This window comes from Porites lutea, chromosome 5 (genome assembly GCF_958299795.1).
Source record: "Porites lutea chromosome 5, jaPorLute2.1, whole genome shotgun sequence".
Classification (NCBI taxonomy): Eukaryota; Metazoa; Cnidaria; class Anthozoa; order Scleractinia; family Poritidae; genus Porites; species Porites lutea.
In genome coordinates, this window is record NC_133205.1 from 26,435,179 (window position 1) to 26,455,325 (window position 20,147).

A 20,147-nucleotide genomic window follows, 5' to 3' on the forward strand; every position below is an offset into this window, starting at 1 on the left:
AATGTAGTTTAGAGACAACATATTCGGTCCTTCCTGCCACGTGACCCATCTGTGCTTGTCCCTCCCCTCCCATGCTCACTACACGTCACGTCAAGTAAGACAGTCAAAAGCTATTTGGACGAGTATAGACACTTCTCCACTTCAGAGATCGGCGCAACGCATCTTAGCGCCCCGAAATCATCGTTCGTATGTGTGAATAGAAGCCATATCCGGTATGGTTTTCGTACTGGCGTGAAAGCCGTCCGGTATAGTGTAAACATAGCCTTAATCAAGACAATCGTAAGCAGTCGTGATTTCCTGTTTACCGACGTCATTTTGAATCACTTTTGTTCGCCTGATATTCGTCGAACACACCCTACTTACGGTTATTATGCGCTTGTATGCTTCAAAGAAGAATAACCATGAGAAAAAAAAAACACATTCAAAGGCACCCATTTATTGCAGTAACTATCAAAACAATTATCCTTATACCCTATTTATCTAGCAGTTTGGAACACTTGTCACATGAAGTATGGCTTCTGTTGCTATATTTTGCCTCGCCAATCCAGTTATTTTATTCGAGTTTCTGAGCTGGGAGCCGCAAGTAACAGATTGAACGTGTTGTTTGTTTGGTTAGTTGGCTTATTAAGCCAAGAATGCGGTAGACCAGAAAAATGTGCGGGCTAAATCCATAAATATTAGGTGTGGATACCGCCGAAAGCGAGATTCAAAGACGGAACAGCACAACGGCAAAGCATTCTAGGACATCAAACCACATTCGGGTCACTGATATTCACAACACAGAAAAAATCCGTTTCGAATAGAAAACTCATTTAAGACAAAATTTGCGGTTTAATCTAGTTTTCTTTCTTTAAAAAAATTGCTTTCCTAGTTTACAATTCATCTTTCTCCTTCTTTGACTTTTTCTTCTTCTTCTTCTTGTCGGTAGTGGGAAGTTCAAACGAGTTTGTGGCTTCACGTTTGAGGTACTCCACAAATGAATCTACATCTCTTCCGCCCTGGTACTTCTTCGGTTCACCCTTGCTGTTCATTGGAGCGAAGTATAGCGTTGGAAACCTGTTGGATCACAAAACAAAAAAAATAAATTAATAAAAAAATCAATTCGAAACAATCAATTAATAAAAAAATCATTCGCTTTTCCCACTGCGGCTCTCGGCTTTTTGACATTTCGAGAGCTAACCAATCGTCTGAGGAAATCAAGGGGTTCTGGTTGTGTGGTTAGTATGAGTACGCTTGAATAAACGCACAGAAGATCAGTCGTCGTAGTTTAAGGCACAACTTATGCAGTTGCGAAAAGAAAGGCTGAAAAAATTCAGGCTTGCAAAAATTGGAACCCTGACCTTCAAAATGTACGTGCTCTACATGACAGCTGAGTAAATTGCAAATCTTTTTAATATTTTGTAGTGTTGCTCCAGATAACAGAGCGTATACTGCTACGCTTTTAGACCACGAAGGAGGCCGAAATCAATGTCTGATTGCAAAATGAGAAAATGATTCCACTTTTTTTGTTACAGTGGTCCAGATTTTGCAGTTTTGCACAAGTTTAAGGCAGATTTGTATTCCTTGCGAATGGGTTCAGCTTTAGCTTCTCAGAATTGTGTCACGTTACCTCGACTCTCGATAAACCGGACACCTCTACAAGACGGGCAGTCAGAGCCGGTCCCGTAGTTGTCCGTCTTTGAGAGATTTGACTGTATTCATTTCTGTAACTCACCCTGATACTTTAAAAGGGGGTGGAACGTCATTTGCTGTAGCGTCCATCTTGGCTATAACAATGTCTTTTACATCTTTCAGCTAAAATTCAGAAACTCCACATTAATAAATCACAAAGAAAAATAAAAATTTAACGAGTGACTTTATAAATCTAATAAAGCAAGGCTGACCGGGCTGCGATTTTTAAGTTCCAATTTTTCTTCCAATTTCCAAATATTCATCCACCTCTTAGAAGTTTTTGACCACAATTTGTTTACTGCCTTCTATTTCGGCCCCAACATTCGCTGGCAACCAGGCCGCTATTTGCCTGTGTAAAACCACCCCCACCCCTCAAACAAAATCAGGGAGTGACTGTACACAGGCTAGACCGACACATTTTGGAAAAAAACATACTATCGTGCTTATGTTGTTGTCATGGTAACCAAGTTATGCCATCTGTTTTTGCTGTTATACCACGTACTATTACGCTGAAATACCATTATACTACTAGTAATAACCAAAAGTTACGAAGTGCGGGCGACAACGATCGAAGGTCAAAACGCTTTTGCTCCATCACTGTGCTTTGCTAAGTCTCACGTGAGAGATACTCAAAACAGAAGTGATCAGATGACGAGTGACAGAATGTCCAAACGCGCGTGATCAAATAGCATTCTGTGCATTCCACTCATTCTTTGTGGAAGTGCAAACGAAGGCTGGCTACATACATAAAACGCATGCGTAATACCAACCTGGAGATTAGGATTGCAAGCAACATGAGGAACCCCCAATTAACCAATCAAACCTCCAAAATTTCTCGGCTTATATTACTAATTCATCAATAGCGATTGATTGATTATTGATTATCCGCACAAGGTTAAAAATTCAAAGCAAAACAAAACAAAAACGACACTAGTAACCCACCTTCTCTCCAAGCTCTTTGTAGATGGGTTCCAAGCTCTTACAATGGCCACACCACGGTGCGTAAAACTCAATCAACACATCCTTAGTTGGGTCATTAACGATCTCATTGAATGTTTTACCAACAACAACCTGATGCATAGACAAGAGAAAATGAAGAAAACATTAAAACAGACCCAATCTGATTCTATGAAAAAGACCTAAAGATACAGTTGTTTTAAATAATACTTTATACACTTCAATAATTTGTTTTATGACTCAGACACGAGGCAAAATGAATCAGATCGGTAAAACCTTATAGTGTATTATATCAATAAACTCACAAAAAAAAACCCCTTAAAGTTAGTTTTATTATTAAAAAAATAACCGAATATCTAACTTTTATTAGTCTTAATTTGCCATCATTTCTCTCTATGCCAGAAGGAGAATAAGATCGTTTATACTAATTTTTTTATAATGCTGTACTATTCAATAGCAAGAACCCACTTAAGTTATCTCCCAACATCCTGTGTGAATTGGCCGGTAGATTGTTTAAGCCCTCATTAAGATTTCAGTGAATAAGCAAAAGTTTCGTTGTCTTGCAGTAGCCTTGCAGCTCTTCAGAACCTCTAATTTAATGGGACCCCTATAGGTCGCAGCTAGCTCCTTTGTTTTCAGGCTAGGTTCCATTGTTAATATAGCTTGTTTTTTGTTTTCCCAAGTGTTTGCAAACCAATTCCGGATCCCTCGAGGGCTTCTGCGAGCTGCAGGATCACCTTCTCTCATAAGATCTCTATTTTCTTCTGATTATGGTAGACATTTAGCACTGCAAAGTTTAGACCTTTACCAGTAAATACCTTAACTGGCCCATCATTTTCTTCTGGAACAGCCTCTGATTTGATATACGGTTCAAGCTTTCCAGCAAAGTACTGCTGCAAGAATTCTCTAAAGGTATCCACACTAGAAATCAATGGCAACAGGGAGAATTAGGCTCCTAGTGAAGCTCATTGATGTAGAAAAACACAAAGAAGCTCTCGAAAATGACTTTACAAAACCAAAACTACATTCACTACATTCACCAGCACTTAATTTGGCAAAGTAATGGAGATCTTGTAATGTGGCAGAAAAATGTATTAAACCGAACCTTGCAACAGGGTTAATGTGAAATTTGAATTAAGATATGAAAGCTTAAACAGCAATTTCAGTTTAATTGTTTGTTACTAAACTTTGGTGATGGGATGATCTAAAAAAATAGAGCCAAATAATTATCCAAAAAAATTTAATGCTTTTGGACAAAAGAAAAAAGAGAAGCAACCTGAATTAGGATTTTAAACCTGGGTTAGCACTAATCAGCCTTCGAACAAGTGGGCCCAATTGCTCAAATGGAACCAACATGTTGTGATGAAAATGGTAAAAAAAAAAATGGGTATCAGGCTCTCTTTTTTAAACACCTTGTTCTGCGAAGTGCTTTAGATTGGTCATGCCACATGGGGAAATTCATTTTAACCAATCAGAAGCACAACCCATATCTGAGTAGTGACATGTCATCAGTATGGAATTTCTGCGCTCGTTTCTCAGACGTCATTTCAAGGGGAAACCTGTGGCACTGCATTCCTTCACCCACCAATTGAAATAATTAATTATTGATTTCCTTAGTCCCAGTTGTCTTGCCACCCATAAACTTGTTGTTTAGATCAGGTTATTAGTTTCACTCATGTTTGCTGTGTTGCTGTTTTTTACTATTCTGTCTTCTTTCAGTGTAACTTCCTTTAGCCTCTTCTTTTCTAGTTTCTTAAAGACAATCCTGTCAGTGGCTAAATCTCCTCTTTTTTTATTTCGTCAAGAATTGTCTTATCCTCTTAAGACAAATCATAGTCACCATTTACCATTGAATCACTCCAAATGTCACCAAATTTCCCAATACACTAACTTCTTCTTCTTCTTCTTCTCTTAACTTTAACAAGGGTGGCTTTGGGCTTTGGGGTTACTGATGCTTGCTAAAGGCATCACCATCAGACTATGGTAGGTTAAGCTAGAGCACCAGCCTGTCCTACCCCAGAGCACATATTATACCGCTAATATTATTATTATTATTATTATTATTATTATTGTCGTTAATTGGGATAGCCCAGACTTAATGCAATTTTGATTTTCTTTTCTTCTTTTTTTTTTTTGGAATAATCCAATCTCAGGCAGTATTTGTAAATTGCCTATACGGAGTGAGATTTACAATAATTATTGTACATTCAAAAACACAAATAAAGTTTCCATTATTATTATTATTGTTATTATTATTATTATTATTATTATTATTATTATTATTACTGTTGTGTGATCCTCTCTGATCTAGTTCTTTGTTATTTTCTGGGTAATCTCAGCCATGTCTCAGCAACATTCCTGCAGCTCAGAGAAACAACACTTTCAGCAAGACATGAACAGTACCAGGGATGGCTGACAAATGGGCACTTCCAAAAATGGCGGGTAGACTCAACTTCCCATACCAGGCCATTGTATTCTTCAAGATAGTTTCAAGCACACTAATCAAGAAGGGTATTACTGTCACTCTCAAGGCTTTGTGGAGTTTTTAAATTTCAAGAGCTAGGTCTTGATACTTTTTCACCTTTTCCTCCTCAGTAGTAAGGATACTTTCATCTGCTGGCACAGCAATGTCAATAAGTGTTCACTCCTGTAACTATGTCTTTATGTACAACAGTAGAATCTGGACAATTGTGCTTCAGTTGCTTGTCCATAAAGATAGTCATATCCCAAGTTATCCTCACTTCTCCATACTCTGCAACTGGTAAGTGTTGGTACACTGTAATCCATACTTCCTGCATAGCTCCCAATGTACCCGTAGAGCCACCATTTTGTGGCCCTTCCCATATTCCTTCTGCGCAAGCATCCACTGACAATATGTCATATTACTGTATTGGTGGATTCACTGCACAATCTGTACAGCAGTGTCTCAGATGTCTTATATACGCTGTGCTTGACCAAGTTTGTTCTCAAAGCATATTATCGCATATTGTTATTCTCAAAGCTTGTTATTTTTATTAAAAGTGCCCTTACGTTTGATACTGTACCTGAAGGTTTCTTTCATGACATATTTACTTTCATCATCACTTGTAATAAGCACAGCATGTTGGTCCTCACTTTTGGAACCAATGTCGCTCAAAACTCGTGAAAAATCTCCTTTAGACGCTATGGCAAAGTTGAGAACTTTTTCTTTAAACTCCCTAGCAACTTTTATTACACGGTTTCGCCAGTAATTAGTTCCTGCAATGCACAAGAGGTAGAATATATAACATAGCATATAATTAGCAAAAATGACCAATAAATAATGAGATGACTAAGATGTGTAAGCCTTGTTCTTGTAAACCACCTGTGGCATAGCCAGCAGTAATACCTGGGTCCTGTTCTAACTAATACCTTCTGATGCTGGCAACTTCTGTTCCCATACACCAGAACAGCCTCGTCAGGCAGTATGAGCAACAGCTCTGAAGTATATGTTGGCCACTTATGTTGTTTTGTATTCGTTTATAAATTTAACTATTTTAGACTTCCTTCATAGCATAGAAATAGCGTTTTTCCTCTTCTCCCTTTTTTTTTTTCGCTCTTTTTCTAATTATGTGTGCATTTGTGCTTCAGTTTTCTTGCTGACATGTAATTTGATTTTATTTAATGCTGATGTCAACTGGCTGCCTGGCTCTGCTAACCCCATGGTTATTCCAGGCAGCCAGTACTCTAATTTCTACTTCTAATGTTTTCATTATTGTAATATATTTTTGAGCAAGAGTGAGTACAAATAAAGATTGATTGATTGCTTGCTTGAAACCTAGGAACTCTGTAGAGCTAAAAAAAGCTGAGCCCTGTACTCTGAGACCAAAAGATTTTGTTTCTGGGAAACTGCCCACCTACCCCTTCCCAAGGCCAACATTTTGCCCGAAGTGAGAAGTAAGTGTTAATGTAGGCTTAGGGGAGGGGTACGTGGGCAGTTTCCCAGAAAAAGGGCTCGAAATAACGGCCAGTCAATGGACAATGTCCGGACTGATTGGGGAGTTGACTGGTCAACCTTTTGTCTTGCCGGTCATGCTGACCGGTCACATTCGATCATATTGAAAATGAAATAAATCAAAATTTCCATGCTGTTCAGTTGTTTCAGTTGTTACTAGTATGTAGTGAGTCGCTGTGTATTGCGGAACTTTGATCTGAAATCTGAGTGAAATGCAACTAGAACCATTGTTTACAATTCGCTCATTGAAACAGACATCGGGGTTTACGCACTTCCAGAAACATATAATTATTATGATCCTTATTTTCTTACTGGGCAATCAACTAACTTAAAGCTCACTTGCCACATGGCAAAGGTCCTGGCAATTCACATTCTAAATGAATCAATAAGAAGCAATAAATGGTTCCAAAACAAGCAGCAGCTGAGAGCTGCTTGCCTAATGAACAAGCTAAAGTTCAAGTATTTTTTCATTTTCAAACCCTACGATGGAACACCCTAGAACACCTTGCAATAAATCAAATGAAGGACATGAACACTCAGACAGCCTTTAACCACGTTTATTGTCACAAATGAAAATTAGGGAGTAAACATATTTAGCATTTGCTGTGGGAGCCGTCAAACAATCTCATTGTTGGGAAAATGTCATAACACTAGCTCATGACATTGCTGCGAAAATCTAGTGGAAATATTTTGACTGTTAGACTGCTCCTGCCCAGATGATGATGATGATGATGATGATGATGATGATGGTGATGATGTTAGACTGGACTTAATGCTTTGATTGCTCAGATAAAAGAGCAAATGCAAAGTAACTCTGAGCCCTCCTTGATAGCATATAATGATTATATTTGTCTGGAACCCCAAGAAACTGTCTGTGTAAACAACAGTGTCACTTCCACGCCTTGTCACTTGAACTATGCTCTGTTTGAAAACTTACCTTTAGCATTGAGTTTATAGTCAACATCATAATAGACAACACATAAAGGCTTCTTGAACTGATCACTGTTGTCTTGAGTCATGTGTCCAACAAGTCCATGAACAGTTGCATCAATAAACTTTTTGATGGTAAAAGCCTCTGGTATTCCAGTATAAACTTCTTTGCTTGGTTCAAGCTTAGTGTGAAGGTGCTTTGGGCGGAAAATCACAATCTCGCTGAAAGGTACACAGATAATATTAATTTTGTCATAGACATTAGGGAACTTAAGAACCACGACGACGGCTTGGTCGACGACGACCGGAAGTGAGTTACAGTGTACTGCGCAAGCGCGACTAGTAAATTTCGTCGTCGTGGTGTCGTCGACGACGCCAAACAAAGTAGAGTCACATCGTCCTGTAATCCACAAGCTTCGGCAGGTATAAATCCACTTTTTTAAGCGATTTTTGAAGTCCTTTGCATTTTCTTTTCCTCGTAAATCCAGGTATCGTTCCTTTTTTCTCCTAACAAGCGGTGTTGATTGAAAATTCGACTAATGAACTGATTTTTACTTCGAAGAATGACAACAGCTGTGGAGGCCGATCGAGCGAACTCGTAAGTGATAAATTTATTTGTACGTATTTAGGTAAGATAAATCATATATCTTTCATGTAGAGGAAATAAACTTTATATGGAAAACAGCTATCACATCAGAATATCTCTTTTTCGAAATCTAAACTCTGACAGACACTCGGACTCGGTCATCTGATTCAAGTTGAAAGTTGAATAATTTCGTGCGGAAAGTAGGTGTTTTTACAGTCGAAAAGGTCAGACAACACAAAAAATTCTTCATCGTCAATGAAATTAGACGTACGGCTTAAAAAAAAAAGATCTTGCATTAACTTTGTTGCGAACGAACACCACAGTTTTACATTTGTGTTTACATTCAGTGTCGTCGTCGTCGACCTACCGACCGACTGCATCTTAAGTTTGCTTTTTCCCGCCGAAACTGACGTTCTGGTTCCAGTCTTTTCCCAGTCAGCAGACGTCGTCATCGTGAACTTCGTCGTGGTTCTTAAGTTCCCTATTACCAGGGTTCGCAAATACGCCAAATTTGGCGTATTTTACCCCGAAATTCTTCAGATGACTCCATGGAGGTTGCGGAGGGAGTCACTTCGACTCCAGAAATTTTCGGTAACAAACAGGGAGCCACTTCGACTCCAGAAATTTGTGGTAACAAGCACAGTTTTGTCCTTACCTTTTTCACAACAAATACAATTCACGTTAATTGTAAACGTTGTAAACCTTAATTTAAATCATCGAAATTAAAGAATTATACTGCACGACAAAACAGGAAGAGGGTAAATTACAATCAAAGTTTACTCGATGACCGCCATCATGGATTTGAGCTTTCCAGGTCAGCGGACCGCTACGGCTACTTCGTGTATCCCTCCCTCATGGCTTTTTTCGTTGTGATACTTGACTCCAAATATTCCAAAATGACTCCAAAATTTGTGAAGTAGAAGTCACACTGACTCCACTCATCAATAAAATTTGCAAACCCTGCATTACCTTCACAGTTGTAACATTACTTCTATTAACTTTTAAACCTCGAATCACTCACAAGAATTAAAACTTCCCATTTGATTTCCAAACATCATCAACTAAGAAAAATCGGATTGCTCAGTGATTTAATTACAAATAGTTATGGTGAGTCCTGGGACTCATCTTATAAAAAATCATGAGTTCCAGTCCAGAACCAATGAGTCCCAGTTAACAAAAAAACGAGTCCAAAATTGATAATGCTTGGGCCTTGTAACCAGACAGTTAATCTGAAGACAGACCCCCAAACTCTATAGTCCTATTTAAAAGCACAACAAAGGCTAAAATAAATGTGCATCGTTAAACAACAGCTATCATAACTGCCACAGAAATAATTACGCGAACGGACAGTTCCCTGACTTTTCTAGCACCCCTTTCCACACCACTATAAATCCCAATGCCCATTCTAAAGGCCCTGCTTAGGTAAAACTTTGACAAGCAACATGGCCTTGAAACAGCTACATAAGACAGATGAAATGGCGACAACATAAAAATGGGTAAAATACCAACAGAGACATGGCCTACTCCTCAAAATGAGAAACTACCATATCTGAAATTCAGACTAGGGACATATGTACCCTTCCTAAGAGTGTATAACCCCTCAGTACATAAATCATGAAATCAAACCAAGATGGCCATCCATCAAGGCAAGTGCTTGACCTTGACAATCAAACCTCAGCAGTACATACAGTATTTTGACTGTAATTCTAAAATTTATAAGATCTGTATTTGCTAATGTATTTAAATAATGTATCATTCATTTTTAGTCAATCTGACATTCTACAAGCAGTATTCTTAATTAGAGCGCTATATGAAAGAAGATCATTGCAGTAAAAGACACAACTTTTGCAGTTGCGAAAAGAAGGCAAAAAAAATTCAGGCTTGTACCGGATTCGAACCCTTGACCTTTGCGATACCGGTGCAGCGCTCTACAGATATTGAGCTAATAAGCCAACCGGGAACAGGTTGTTGAATTGGTTCATATAAACCCATAAAAGGATGATGATGAAGTTATGAACATATGAAAATCAGATATTTCTTTCCACAACTGCAAAAGTTGTGTCTATAACTGCGATGATCTTTCATATAATTCTTCACCCCACAGTTCTCATATATGATTTTCATATATTTGTAACTTCATAATTATAGCACTGCTAGCAATGCTCTAGTAATGCTATGCATGTAGCAAAGAAAAACATGAACATAAAGAGAAACTTACTCTTTGTGTCCCATTTCTGTTATGATCTCCTCACTTGTTGTATGTAGGAAAGTGTAACGTTCTCGGTAGTCATTAGCAACTTTCATAAATTCTGTGCGCAGATCCTCATTCTTGTCAAAGAATCCTTTAAATAATACACAAAAACAGAAAACTTACCAGAAATTCTTTTACTGAAATAAAGCAAGTTAAACTGTACACTTGGACCTTTATCATGTTTATGAAAAGAAGCCTACTCACCAGTAATCATAGCAAGGTCAGAACCATCCATTTTCTTCTTCATACTTTCCATATCCATTATTTCTATGGAATTAAAACAGTCAAATGTAAAATAAACAAATAAATGCAAACTAGTTACAGCAAAAGTCCTGTCCAATTGTCTGGGACAGGTCGATTGCTGAGCAAGTAACTTTTGAAGCTTACTTGCTGCCCAATGAGCAAGGGTTCAGGTGAGTCATCCTCCAACTAAATCATTAACTAAGACAAGCAAGAAGCTGCCCCAGGCAAGCAAAATGGAAGAGCTGCTTGCGCAAAGGACAAGCTTGAACTCAAGTTCTTTTTGAGACTGTGGTTACACAACATACATGCAAAATAAGTAATATATAGATTTAGCCAGGGCTAAAAGCGAAGCTCTTGTTTATATCTATAGTTTACTCAAACAAAATATAAAATTGTGTAATGCCAAGCAGCGAAGGCAACGAAAACAGCCAAAAAAATCAGAAGGTCTAATTAGCCAAAAAAAACTTTGCAAGTGCAGAACACTTTTTTTTTAATTAGAAAAAAATAACAACAACAACTTTGCAGATTTTTTTTGGTACATTTCGTGCATAGAAAGTAGAGTCCGATAGCCCGGGGCTAGTGGGTTTTGCTATCGGGCCAGTGAATTCTGTTATAACTTGCCTGACAGGCAAGTGAAGTTTTTTGATGAATCCAAATTAAAGAGGAACTGTGAAATCAATCTGCTCATCAAAACGTTTTTGGGGCTAGTTGAAATGATGTTTGGGCTAGTAAATGTTAGCTTCAGCTTGCCTGAATGGCAGGCTATAAATGTGACTTTCTTTGCACCATGCATTGTTTTGCACAACTACAATGTGGCTTCCATAAACTTCCTAGTTACATGTTTTATTCAGGAAATGTTGTATGTGTTCCTGTTCACTTTTTTCTTCGCTTCCACTCATTTTCACCTTGGGGGCCGTTAGCATTTCTCACTTTCTTACTGCCGCTATAAAATGTTCATGTTACTCTTACGACGAAATTGGTCTCCTTTGTTTTTTATCTCTCGCTCTAGCCCTTTCTCTGTTATCCATATCAATGTAAAAATTAATTTGAAAGAAAGAATCGGCTTTGTTGTTGTTGTTTTTTCTCTAAAAGTCTGGGTGGCTAAGCGATTTACCACCGAAAAGCTCAGGTACTTGAAATGCAAAATTTAAATCCGGCTTACATCAAGGGGTGGACGTACGTACGTACTGTGTACAGATGATTTTGTTAGAACCAAAATTTCTTGGATGCAGAAATATCAAAGTTTTCTTACCCATGATGCTCCACTGCACGTGCGAGAGCTCCGCTATCACTCAGGCCTAAGGGCTCAGAGGATCAGGCAAGATGGGATTGCAGTAACCAAAAACATCAAAAGGACAAACAAATTTGGGGCTATTCTTCAAATCCAAGGAGCACTTGTAGAATTCAATGAAAGTGCCTGATTTAAAACTACCATAACAATAATAATTATTATTCTCAAATTATCAAATAGGTAGACAAGTGCTTCATGTAAACTTTTGCATCATCTTTTGTGAACAAATTGAGTCAGTTTTTTGACCATTTGCATACCGTATTCGAAAAAATTATTAGTACCCAACCTCGAATTAGTGCCCATCCTAAAGGCAGAAAAAGTTAAGAAGCACCCAGCCCCGGGCTATCCGACACTACTTTCTTTGCACACTGATTTTTGGAAATCAGAAATTGCACCTGCAGTTGCGGCAAAGCTGAGAACAAAAGATAATGCAAATGTTAGGTTTACATGAAGCTCTACAAAAATGGCAAGTTGAGAGTATTATGGTATTTTGGTGGCCATCTCAACCACGCCTTGGATCATGAAGTTGTCTTTTAACCCTAATTAAAAAGGGTTGTTGAAACCTTTTAATACTAACCTTTGGAACTGGGTCCAGCCTGCTTTTTCATGTACGAAACTATACCCTCTAGAAAACAAACAAAACATGTAAGCAAAAAGGTGTATTATTTTACAAATTTTCTACTACGTGGCAAACAGCAGAACAACAAGACTAGGTGTTATTCTGTGTAATTTGAGTACGCTATGTTCCTACAGCTGAACATGCCTGGTCAAATTTAGCAGAATTTATGTTCAAGCAAAGCCTACGGGAGCTTTCACTCTTATCAAGGGCTTCTTCGATTCAACAAGCATGATCCAATAATGAATGTGGTGTTCCAGGTTGGTGAACCATGTTAAACAAAATAATTTCTAACCGTAGTGTCACTGTCTGAGCTCAAAATGTTGAGCTCATTACTTCTTGGGGATTGCAATTGTAAGCATAAAAATAAATAAGTCAACTGCTTTGAGATTCCATCCTCAACACATTCAAAAGATGACTTGATACTGTGATAGTAAGCAACGGCGAAGACGGGAAGAATCCGCAATGATTCGCAAGTAGGCAAAAAATTGATCCGCTACGATCAGTAAGCAAAGTTACAATGCAAAGCAACACTAACAAAAGGGTACACAAGGAGCCCTGCAATTCCCCACGGGCCGCCCCATAGGTCACATACTGAAGTGGGAGAAGACCGCTAGCCAGCTCGCTCAAGTTTAACTTTGCCTAAATGATATTTAGCCACATTAAAAACTGTGTGCCATATCCACAGATGAACCTCCCCTAAGTAGAGACACTGGGGACTGCGAGTGGGTAGAGGAACAAGATTTTGATTGCCAATTTTTGGGGTTAAATTTACATCTATAGTTTTTTGCTTTTTCCTCTGGTCTTGGCTGAATCATGTTCATTCTGAACTGGTTTTAAAAAGTTCTTTTTCCCCTTCACAAGTTAGATGACAAAATGGTCCTTGACCATTACTGATGATGTCACAAGCGGTACAAGGGACATGGATCAGCACTGGTGGGACGGGTATTGGCCATTCAGGGGGGAATGGGTTAACTTACTTGCTTCCCTTGGACCATCATAATCCTTGGACACCTCTCCATTACGGAAAATTTTTAGTGTTGGGTACCCACTAACACCATGTTTGCTGCAAGTTTCTTTTCCACTCTCTGTACAGTCAACCTGAGAGGGTGATATATATTGTTTCTTTACAGTGTAACACAATACAAAGGATTTTTTTAGTAGCTAACACATCTGAACTATCAAGTCTCCTAGCCACCACTGCTCAGCAATAAAATGGTCTCACACAAACTGAATGTAAGATTCTCTTCAATTGCTAAGTCACTTTGCCTTACAGAGCATTTACACAAGTGAAAACACACCTAAATTTTCAACAATGAAAGTATTAAACTTTTACAATAACATTAGTCAACACATTGGCTACAACAATTTCTTCATCACACCTTAATTGAATACCTTATGAATAACTTAAATGTGCAAAAAGACAGACATCTAAACGTCTTTATTTTTGTCACAGAAATTCAGCATGCAGAAAACCTGGGTCTGAAAGTCACCTTGGATTTCACATATAGGTATATGGTACAAACATGTGTGATCCCTTGTAGTGTCACCTTAGTTTACCTTTAGACAGATACTGACTAGGACCACCTATGATAAAAATTTGTAATTCTGAAGAGTCTAACAAAAGTTGGGGGGTACTCTAGATTCCAAGTGATGTGAAGAATGGAATGGAGGCAAAAATCAAAACCATAGAAAATACCCCAGGGCTTCCCACAAACCCAATAAACCCCCCTCCCAAACAGAGCTGTGTGACCCAAGTTAGGTGTCCCTGATTGGAAATAATTAAATCTCAGTTCCCTTTGTCTCCTAGCCCTAATATTAATGAAAAGGAAACGAAAGAAATTGAGGAACAACCTGGGTTAATACCCTGATAAATCTCATTTTGACCTATGACATAATTCATACATGGGCCTATATAGGACTGCTGTTGTAAATAAAGGATATGATTTTAAAGCAATTTCGCCTGGGACAGGGTATAGAGCGTTTTCATATGACGTCACTGCGACCATATAGGTGTTCAAACCATAAATCGGAAGTCATGTTGGTGTCCCAAACCAATCCTGTGGAAGTTGAACTCTTTTCTTCTGTGAACACGTTCTTTTGTTCCAATAAAATTTGAATAGATGCTGGTCATGTGAGTGAAAACTCACCATGGAACTCAAAGGATTATGGTCTAGATTAGTGTATCATTAATAATGGCCTGTTCCAGGCATTCATATAGTTGATTGGAGAGACTATCCCTCATTGCTCTGCCCAATCCCCCATTTTTATTTCAGGGTGCAAAGAAAATCATTTTTACAGCTTGCCATTCGGGCAAGCTGAAGCTAGCATTTACTAGCCCAGACATCATTTCAACTAGCCCCAAAAACTTTTTGACGAGCAGAATTGATTTAAAAGTTCTTCTGTTATTCGAATTCCTCAAAAAACATCACTTGCCCGTCGGGCAAGTTAAAAACAGGATTCACTAGCCCGATAGCAAAATCCACTAGCCCTGGGCTATCAGACACTACTTTCTTTGCACACTGTATTTACACATTCTCTATTCTTTGCTTACCTTGTGCTCCACTATCTGAACCCCTGAAGTAGGCTACGTCAATAGGGGAATTGCTATAGTACCACTTACAGCTAAAAGTTAGTCTGGGATAGGTTAGCTTAGGATCTGTTTTTTAGGGCTAGTTCCTATATACCCATCTTAAGGGTGAGCCAATTTTTAGGCTAAAATTTGTGGAACACCAAAGATTTGAGTGGAGAGTCTTAACTTCTTACCCCCTATCATCACCTGACACAAATAAATAATGGCCTGTCCCTCTTTACCCAACACAAATTTGAAATCACTTTGAAGTTTATTCAGCTGTCCAAGGGTATTTAAAAAAAATTCTAAACAAACTTCAGCCTTAATAATCATCTTAAGTATGATTGAAAAATTAGAGCAATTAGTATTTTACGAACAGAGGACCACATGTGAAGCCAGGCGATGGATGAAATAAAAATTTAAGATCTGAAACTACAGCTGATCGAAGACCTTACCTTGGCGAGTGGTACTGGTGGATCATTTTGTTTCAATTCAGTGGCAGCGACTTCGTACTCAGGAGCTAGTCTCTTGCAGTGTCCACACCTGTAATGTGCAACGAAGTAGGAATAAAGACAATTTACGTTTACGTGGTAAGACCAGATGAAAAAGCTAATATAAAGTTGTTTCCGCTACATGACAGTAAGCTGAAACGTTTTGTAAATTTTTACCATGGTGCAAAGAATTCTACAAGCATGAGATCCTCTCCTTGTGTCCTGGATTTGAAATCGTCATCGCTGAGTTCGATCACATCGGAGGACTCTGCGAAAAACGCTACGTTTGCAAATAAAATCACTAAAAGAGTTCTCATAATCATGTTGTTTCCACTAGAGCACAACTTTCAGGTGAAAACAGATCGAAAACTTCAGATACACGTTGGAAATGTACATGTGATAACAAACGGACAAATAGGCATTTCACAATGGAGACCATGTTGGCGCGCTCTGATTGGCTTCCACCATACACGTGTTAAGCAAATGATTGGTGGAAAAGTGGGAAATATGTAGTAAGTTTGAGGAAACTGCTAGGAGACGAGAATAACTAATCGGGAAGAAATATACGGTCACTGAGAACTACAAATGCAGAACAAAATAAAAGAAAGGGCTGCAGATTTTTCCTGAAGCTTAAGCACTGACAGGAATTCCAATGCATTTCCACTCAATATACATACATGTATTTCAACTGCCATAAATTCGTGCAACGGCGTTTTTACAAGTGAGTTTATTTTTAGATAAGCTTTTCCCTGTTCCTGGTTCTCAGATAGTAGGGATGACGCGTAAGTGAAAGGCACGCGAATATATGAGCGCGTGATCTGAAAAGGTGCTTTCCACTCTGCCGAAGAGTTTTCCGAAAATTTTGGCTGATATGCATATATGTACTCTTCAGTCCACCTCCAGAGGTAATTGCCTGGTCCTGTCCCTTCGATATGCAAAAAATTCTCGCTTCCAGACCTTCCAGTCCCACTTCAATGAGAATTTAGAGTACGTGTAGTCCCCATAGAGTACTAAAGTGATGACGTCATAAAAATGAAATTTCTGAAATTATGGGATTTGTCAGGATATTCTGAAAGAACAATGTCCAAGAGGCCTACTTGCCAAATATGGGCATTTCGGGGCAAATTGTCTCTAAGATCTTAGCCCAGTTATACTCAGAAAACTCCATACAAACCCTTATAAGTTTTTTTGGGGTCGACCCCAAAAAAAATTAGAAGGGTTTGTATGGAGTTTTTTAAGCATAACTGGGCTACGAAATTTCATTTTTATGACGTCACACTTTAGTACTCTATTTTTCCTCCGGGGTAGTAGAGGGAGCGCGCGTGAAAATCACCCCTGGTGATTTTCGACGGCTTCTAGTCAGTGATACAGCCTAAACCGGGGAGCTCCGCCTGATTGTTATCCTGGGAGAGGCCGGTCCAATTCTGGCACGCGTACGGTACTCGAAAATGGTACCTCCGGGCTTCAGGTACTGAAAAGGCAGGGATTTCGCCAGTTGACGTCTGTCAAACAGACGCATTTTAAGACTGTGGCAAAGACTGGAAAACGTTCTAGTTTCGTGAGTTATTCATATTGAAAAGACAGTGAATTTCAACAGTTAAAGGGATAAAAAGTCGCTCTAAACTAGGTATGTGAAAAGGGTACGTACCAGTTGTCGTAGAAGGTATACCACTATATAACTTCATGTTTCCCTTCTGTTTTCTATATAATTGAATCATAGATGTCAGTACGATGTTTATATTGATCGATGGCAAAAAGCAGTGTTGATAGAAGGAAGCTAAGCAAGCCGGAGCAGTATTCAAAGACCAAAACGTTGGGCTTCGAGCCCAAACAAACCGATATCTGAATAAACATTGATAAAAGAACCAAAAGAATAGGAAAAGACTGAATTAAATTGTTATCATTTTCAGCAACAGACTCTGTACCCTGTGGTTGTGAAAGTCTCAAGTAAAAAGAATAAAACGATCAATGAAATTAAAGAATATTGTTGCAAAGTTCAGTACAAAGATATCAGCAAGTTAATAAAGGTTTAGAACTTAAGTTATTTTTGTAAGTTAGGAATCTGATAAATGAAACAGGTAAAATAATTTTCTGCTCGACCATCTTATAAGGTGGGGGTGGGGAAATCTTTCTCGATCTCCGGCCGCGTTCCCTACTTACCGTCAGATCCCCAACGCCAGACACGTTCTTTTGCATGAGCGCCCGGAATAGTCTGCTACACAGCCGTTTTTAGTTTCGTCACGCAACTTGTGGGGAGGATCGTTGCGTGACGAGACTAAAAAAGGGTGTGTAACTGAGACTAGGTCCGGGGGGTACTCCTGGGAATTGTCCGTGGGGGTTTGCCGCCCGGTTCTCCAAATCTTGACCCTATTTCAGGCCAATGAAATGTCATTTTCCAAACCCGTTTTAAGACCTGGAGGTGGTCACAAAGCGTAACATTACATGTTTGCATAAAACAGAAATTATGTCATCATTAGAGAGATTAAAACGGCAACAAAAATATTTCTTAAAATCCATTTCGAATTCGCATATTACACTCAGTCTTTTCCTTCATTTGGAATTGAAACGACGAACACATTGATACACAACCGTAGTTCCTTCGTAAACCATACCCGATTCCAGACCAAATTGGGGCAAAATCTATACCCGTTTTCAGAACAAAACGGGGCAAAAACCCTACCCTTTAGGGCGGCACAAACCTATATTATATGGCTTATTTGCGGGAGTACCCCTCCCCCCCCCCCCCCCCCCCACTGATTAGGGCCTAATGGGTGACTACCGAATCTCTCTTTTCATTAACTGCTGTATGTTGGAGAACACTACAATGAGAATCCCAGAGAATTTTACGTGCATTACTAGTAGCCAGAGTCTCGTGTCACAAATGCTCTCAACCTCATTCCCAGGGTTCTGGGAACGAGGTTGATATGCCCTCGAAGAGACAGGCGGTTAAATTAACGACCCTTTTTCGGAGTTGCTCAGTGCTTATTTTGCGAAATTTGACCAACACTTGGAAGACACGCTACTCGGTCATCAGAGCGGGTCTAACTGGACAGGATGGAGAAGAGAAGACAAATTCGTGGGAAGCCGTGGGCTTTATTCATAATTTTGGAACCTTTGCGCATGCGCCAGGTGGATGTAATCAGACTTTGCAACTTACTCACGCCGTTTTCTCACTGAGAATTATTCGATTTGCATATTTCCCCGTAGTGAAGGCAGCATTCGTGGAAACGTCACATTTTGTCGTAATTACCAGCGTTTGACTTAACTCATTTGCACCTGACAGGTCGCCGCTAATTTCTTCTTATTATAATTCTTGATTAATGCTGATATTTCACAGCAAAACCTGGCCTGAATTTCATCCTATTACTTCGAGTCGTTATTATTCCCTCAGTTGTTGAGAGGAGAAACCGACTGGAAGCAATCGGATGAATTTCAGGCTAAGCAAAACCGTCATTTGTGGTTTTTATCTCTTAACAGTCTCAATCAGAAGCCTCTCTAACTTGTAAGTCAGAAATGCTATTTAGAAAACGTCTTCATGTTTAATCCTAGCATTTTTCTTAATGCTTTTATCCGCTTAGTATTATAAACTGTACGGAAGCTTACCTCCGAAGTATGTGTGTTCGCGTGACTGCCGTCAGGACTCTGCGAGTTTCCGGCACGTTCTAGTCAGCACGTCTGCGTGGACGAATGACGTGGGGCGATCGCACGCGCGAGAAGAGTTTGCGAACTAGAGCACAAGTTCTATTAGTTGCGTGTTTTTTTACATAAAGACGATTCTTTTTCATTTAGAAATTGCCAAAAAGGGACAAACCCCCAAGAGAAAACCCCAAACTTGCGATTCCTCCCTGAAACTGAAAACGGGAGTGAGTTAACAGCGTTCTAAACTTTTTTAGTTCTTGATTTTTGGATTTTGAAACAGTTTCCCTAGAAAGTTTCTTCCTTCCGCTCTCATTCTTAATTTTGTTTTAATTTTAGTTGATTGAAAAGCGCCCACCAGCTCTTATCATGAAACAAAATAAAAGTATCTTGATTCAAGTGGGGTTTGAATTTTACATAATTAAAGGCACTTTCAATAGTTATACGTAGTGAGTGCGCGGTGCGCGCGCCTCTTCCTCCCTTGCCCCGGTAACTTAAGCAGTTATCAAAGCCGGAAAAACAGAAGTTTTAGTCGATAAAAACCTGTCGACCTTTTCTACCGGTTATTGCTTTTAGTTACTGTATATGACTGATTGACAGAGTAGCTGGCCAGAATGCCGGCCTTTTACGCTGTTTATGTTGTTCCTTGTCTGTTACAAATCTTTCAGATCACAGTTCCAAATTTGGAAAGAAGTAAATTTTTGGTCCGATGATTCTTTTAACTTTGACTTCCGATTTATATCCTTTATTACCCGGATTTATATCATGACCTAGTGGACTCCTAGAGGTCTTGTTTACACTTTTCTGTTGCCAAAGTAAACAACGTGTTCGATGTCACGACTTCAACTTGAGAACAAATCATCCAAGTTATTACAAAACTAGAAGCATTATTGTTAGCGTATGGGAAAATAGATGTGTAACGTTTTCTTT

The 20,147-nt window shown here is 39.0% G+C and overlaps 1 protein-coding gene across 1 annotated transcript; it reads right to left on the bottom strand.

The window, feature by feature from the left end:
• Nucleotides 1-416: 416 nt before the first annotated feature.
• LOC140936909 (protein disulfide-isomerase A3-like) lies at nucleotides 417-16,005 on the bottom strand. The gene is made up of 12 exons (XM_073386412.1): nucleotides 15,759-16,005; nucleotides 15,546-15,633; nucleotides 13,499-13,619; nucleotides 12,480-12,527; nucleotides 10,573-10,635; nucleotides 10,336-10,459; nucleotides 7,539-7,753; nucleotides 5,673-5,865; nucleotides 3,447-3,549; nucleotides 2,614-2,742; nucleotides 1,715-1,794; nucleotides 417-1,056 (listed from the first exon to the last, which is right to left on the bottom strand). Exons 1-12 carry the CDS (start codon nucleotides 15,902-15,904, stop codon nucleotides 873-875), a joined length of 1,494 nt encoding a protein of 497 aa, XP_073242513.1. The 5' UTR covers nucleotides 15,905-16,005; the 3' UTR covers nucleotides 417-872.
• Between the last annotated feature and the right edge of the window lie 4,142 nt (nucleotides 16,006-20,147).

Coding starts and splice junctions, on each gene's coding strand:
- LOC140936909 (XM_073386412.1), bottom strand. CDS start 15,904: ATGATTATGAGAACTCTTTTAGTGATTTTATTTGCAAACGTAGCGTTT. Junction 15,634..15,758: donor GTAGAATTCTTTGCACCATG/GTAAAAATTTAC, acceptor TGCACATTACAG/GTGTGGACACTGCAAGAGAC. Junction 10,636..12,479: donor GGCTGGACCCAGTTCCAAAG/GTTAGTATTAAA, acceptor TTAATTCCATAG/AAATAATGGATATGGAAAGT.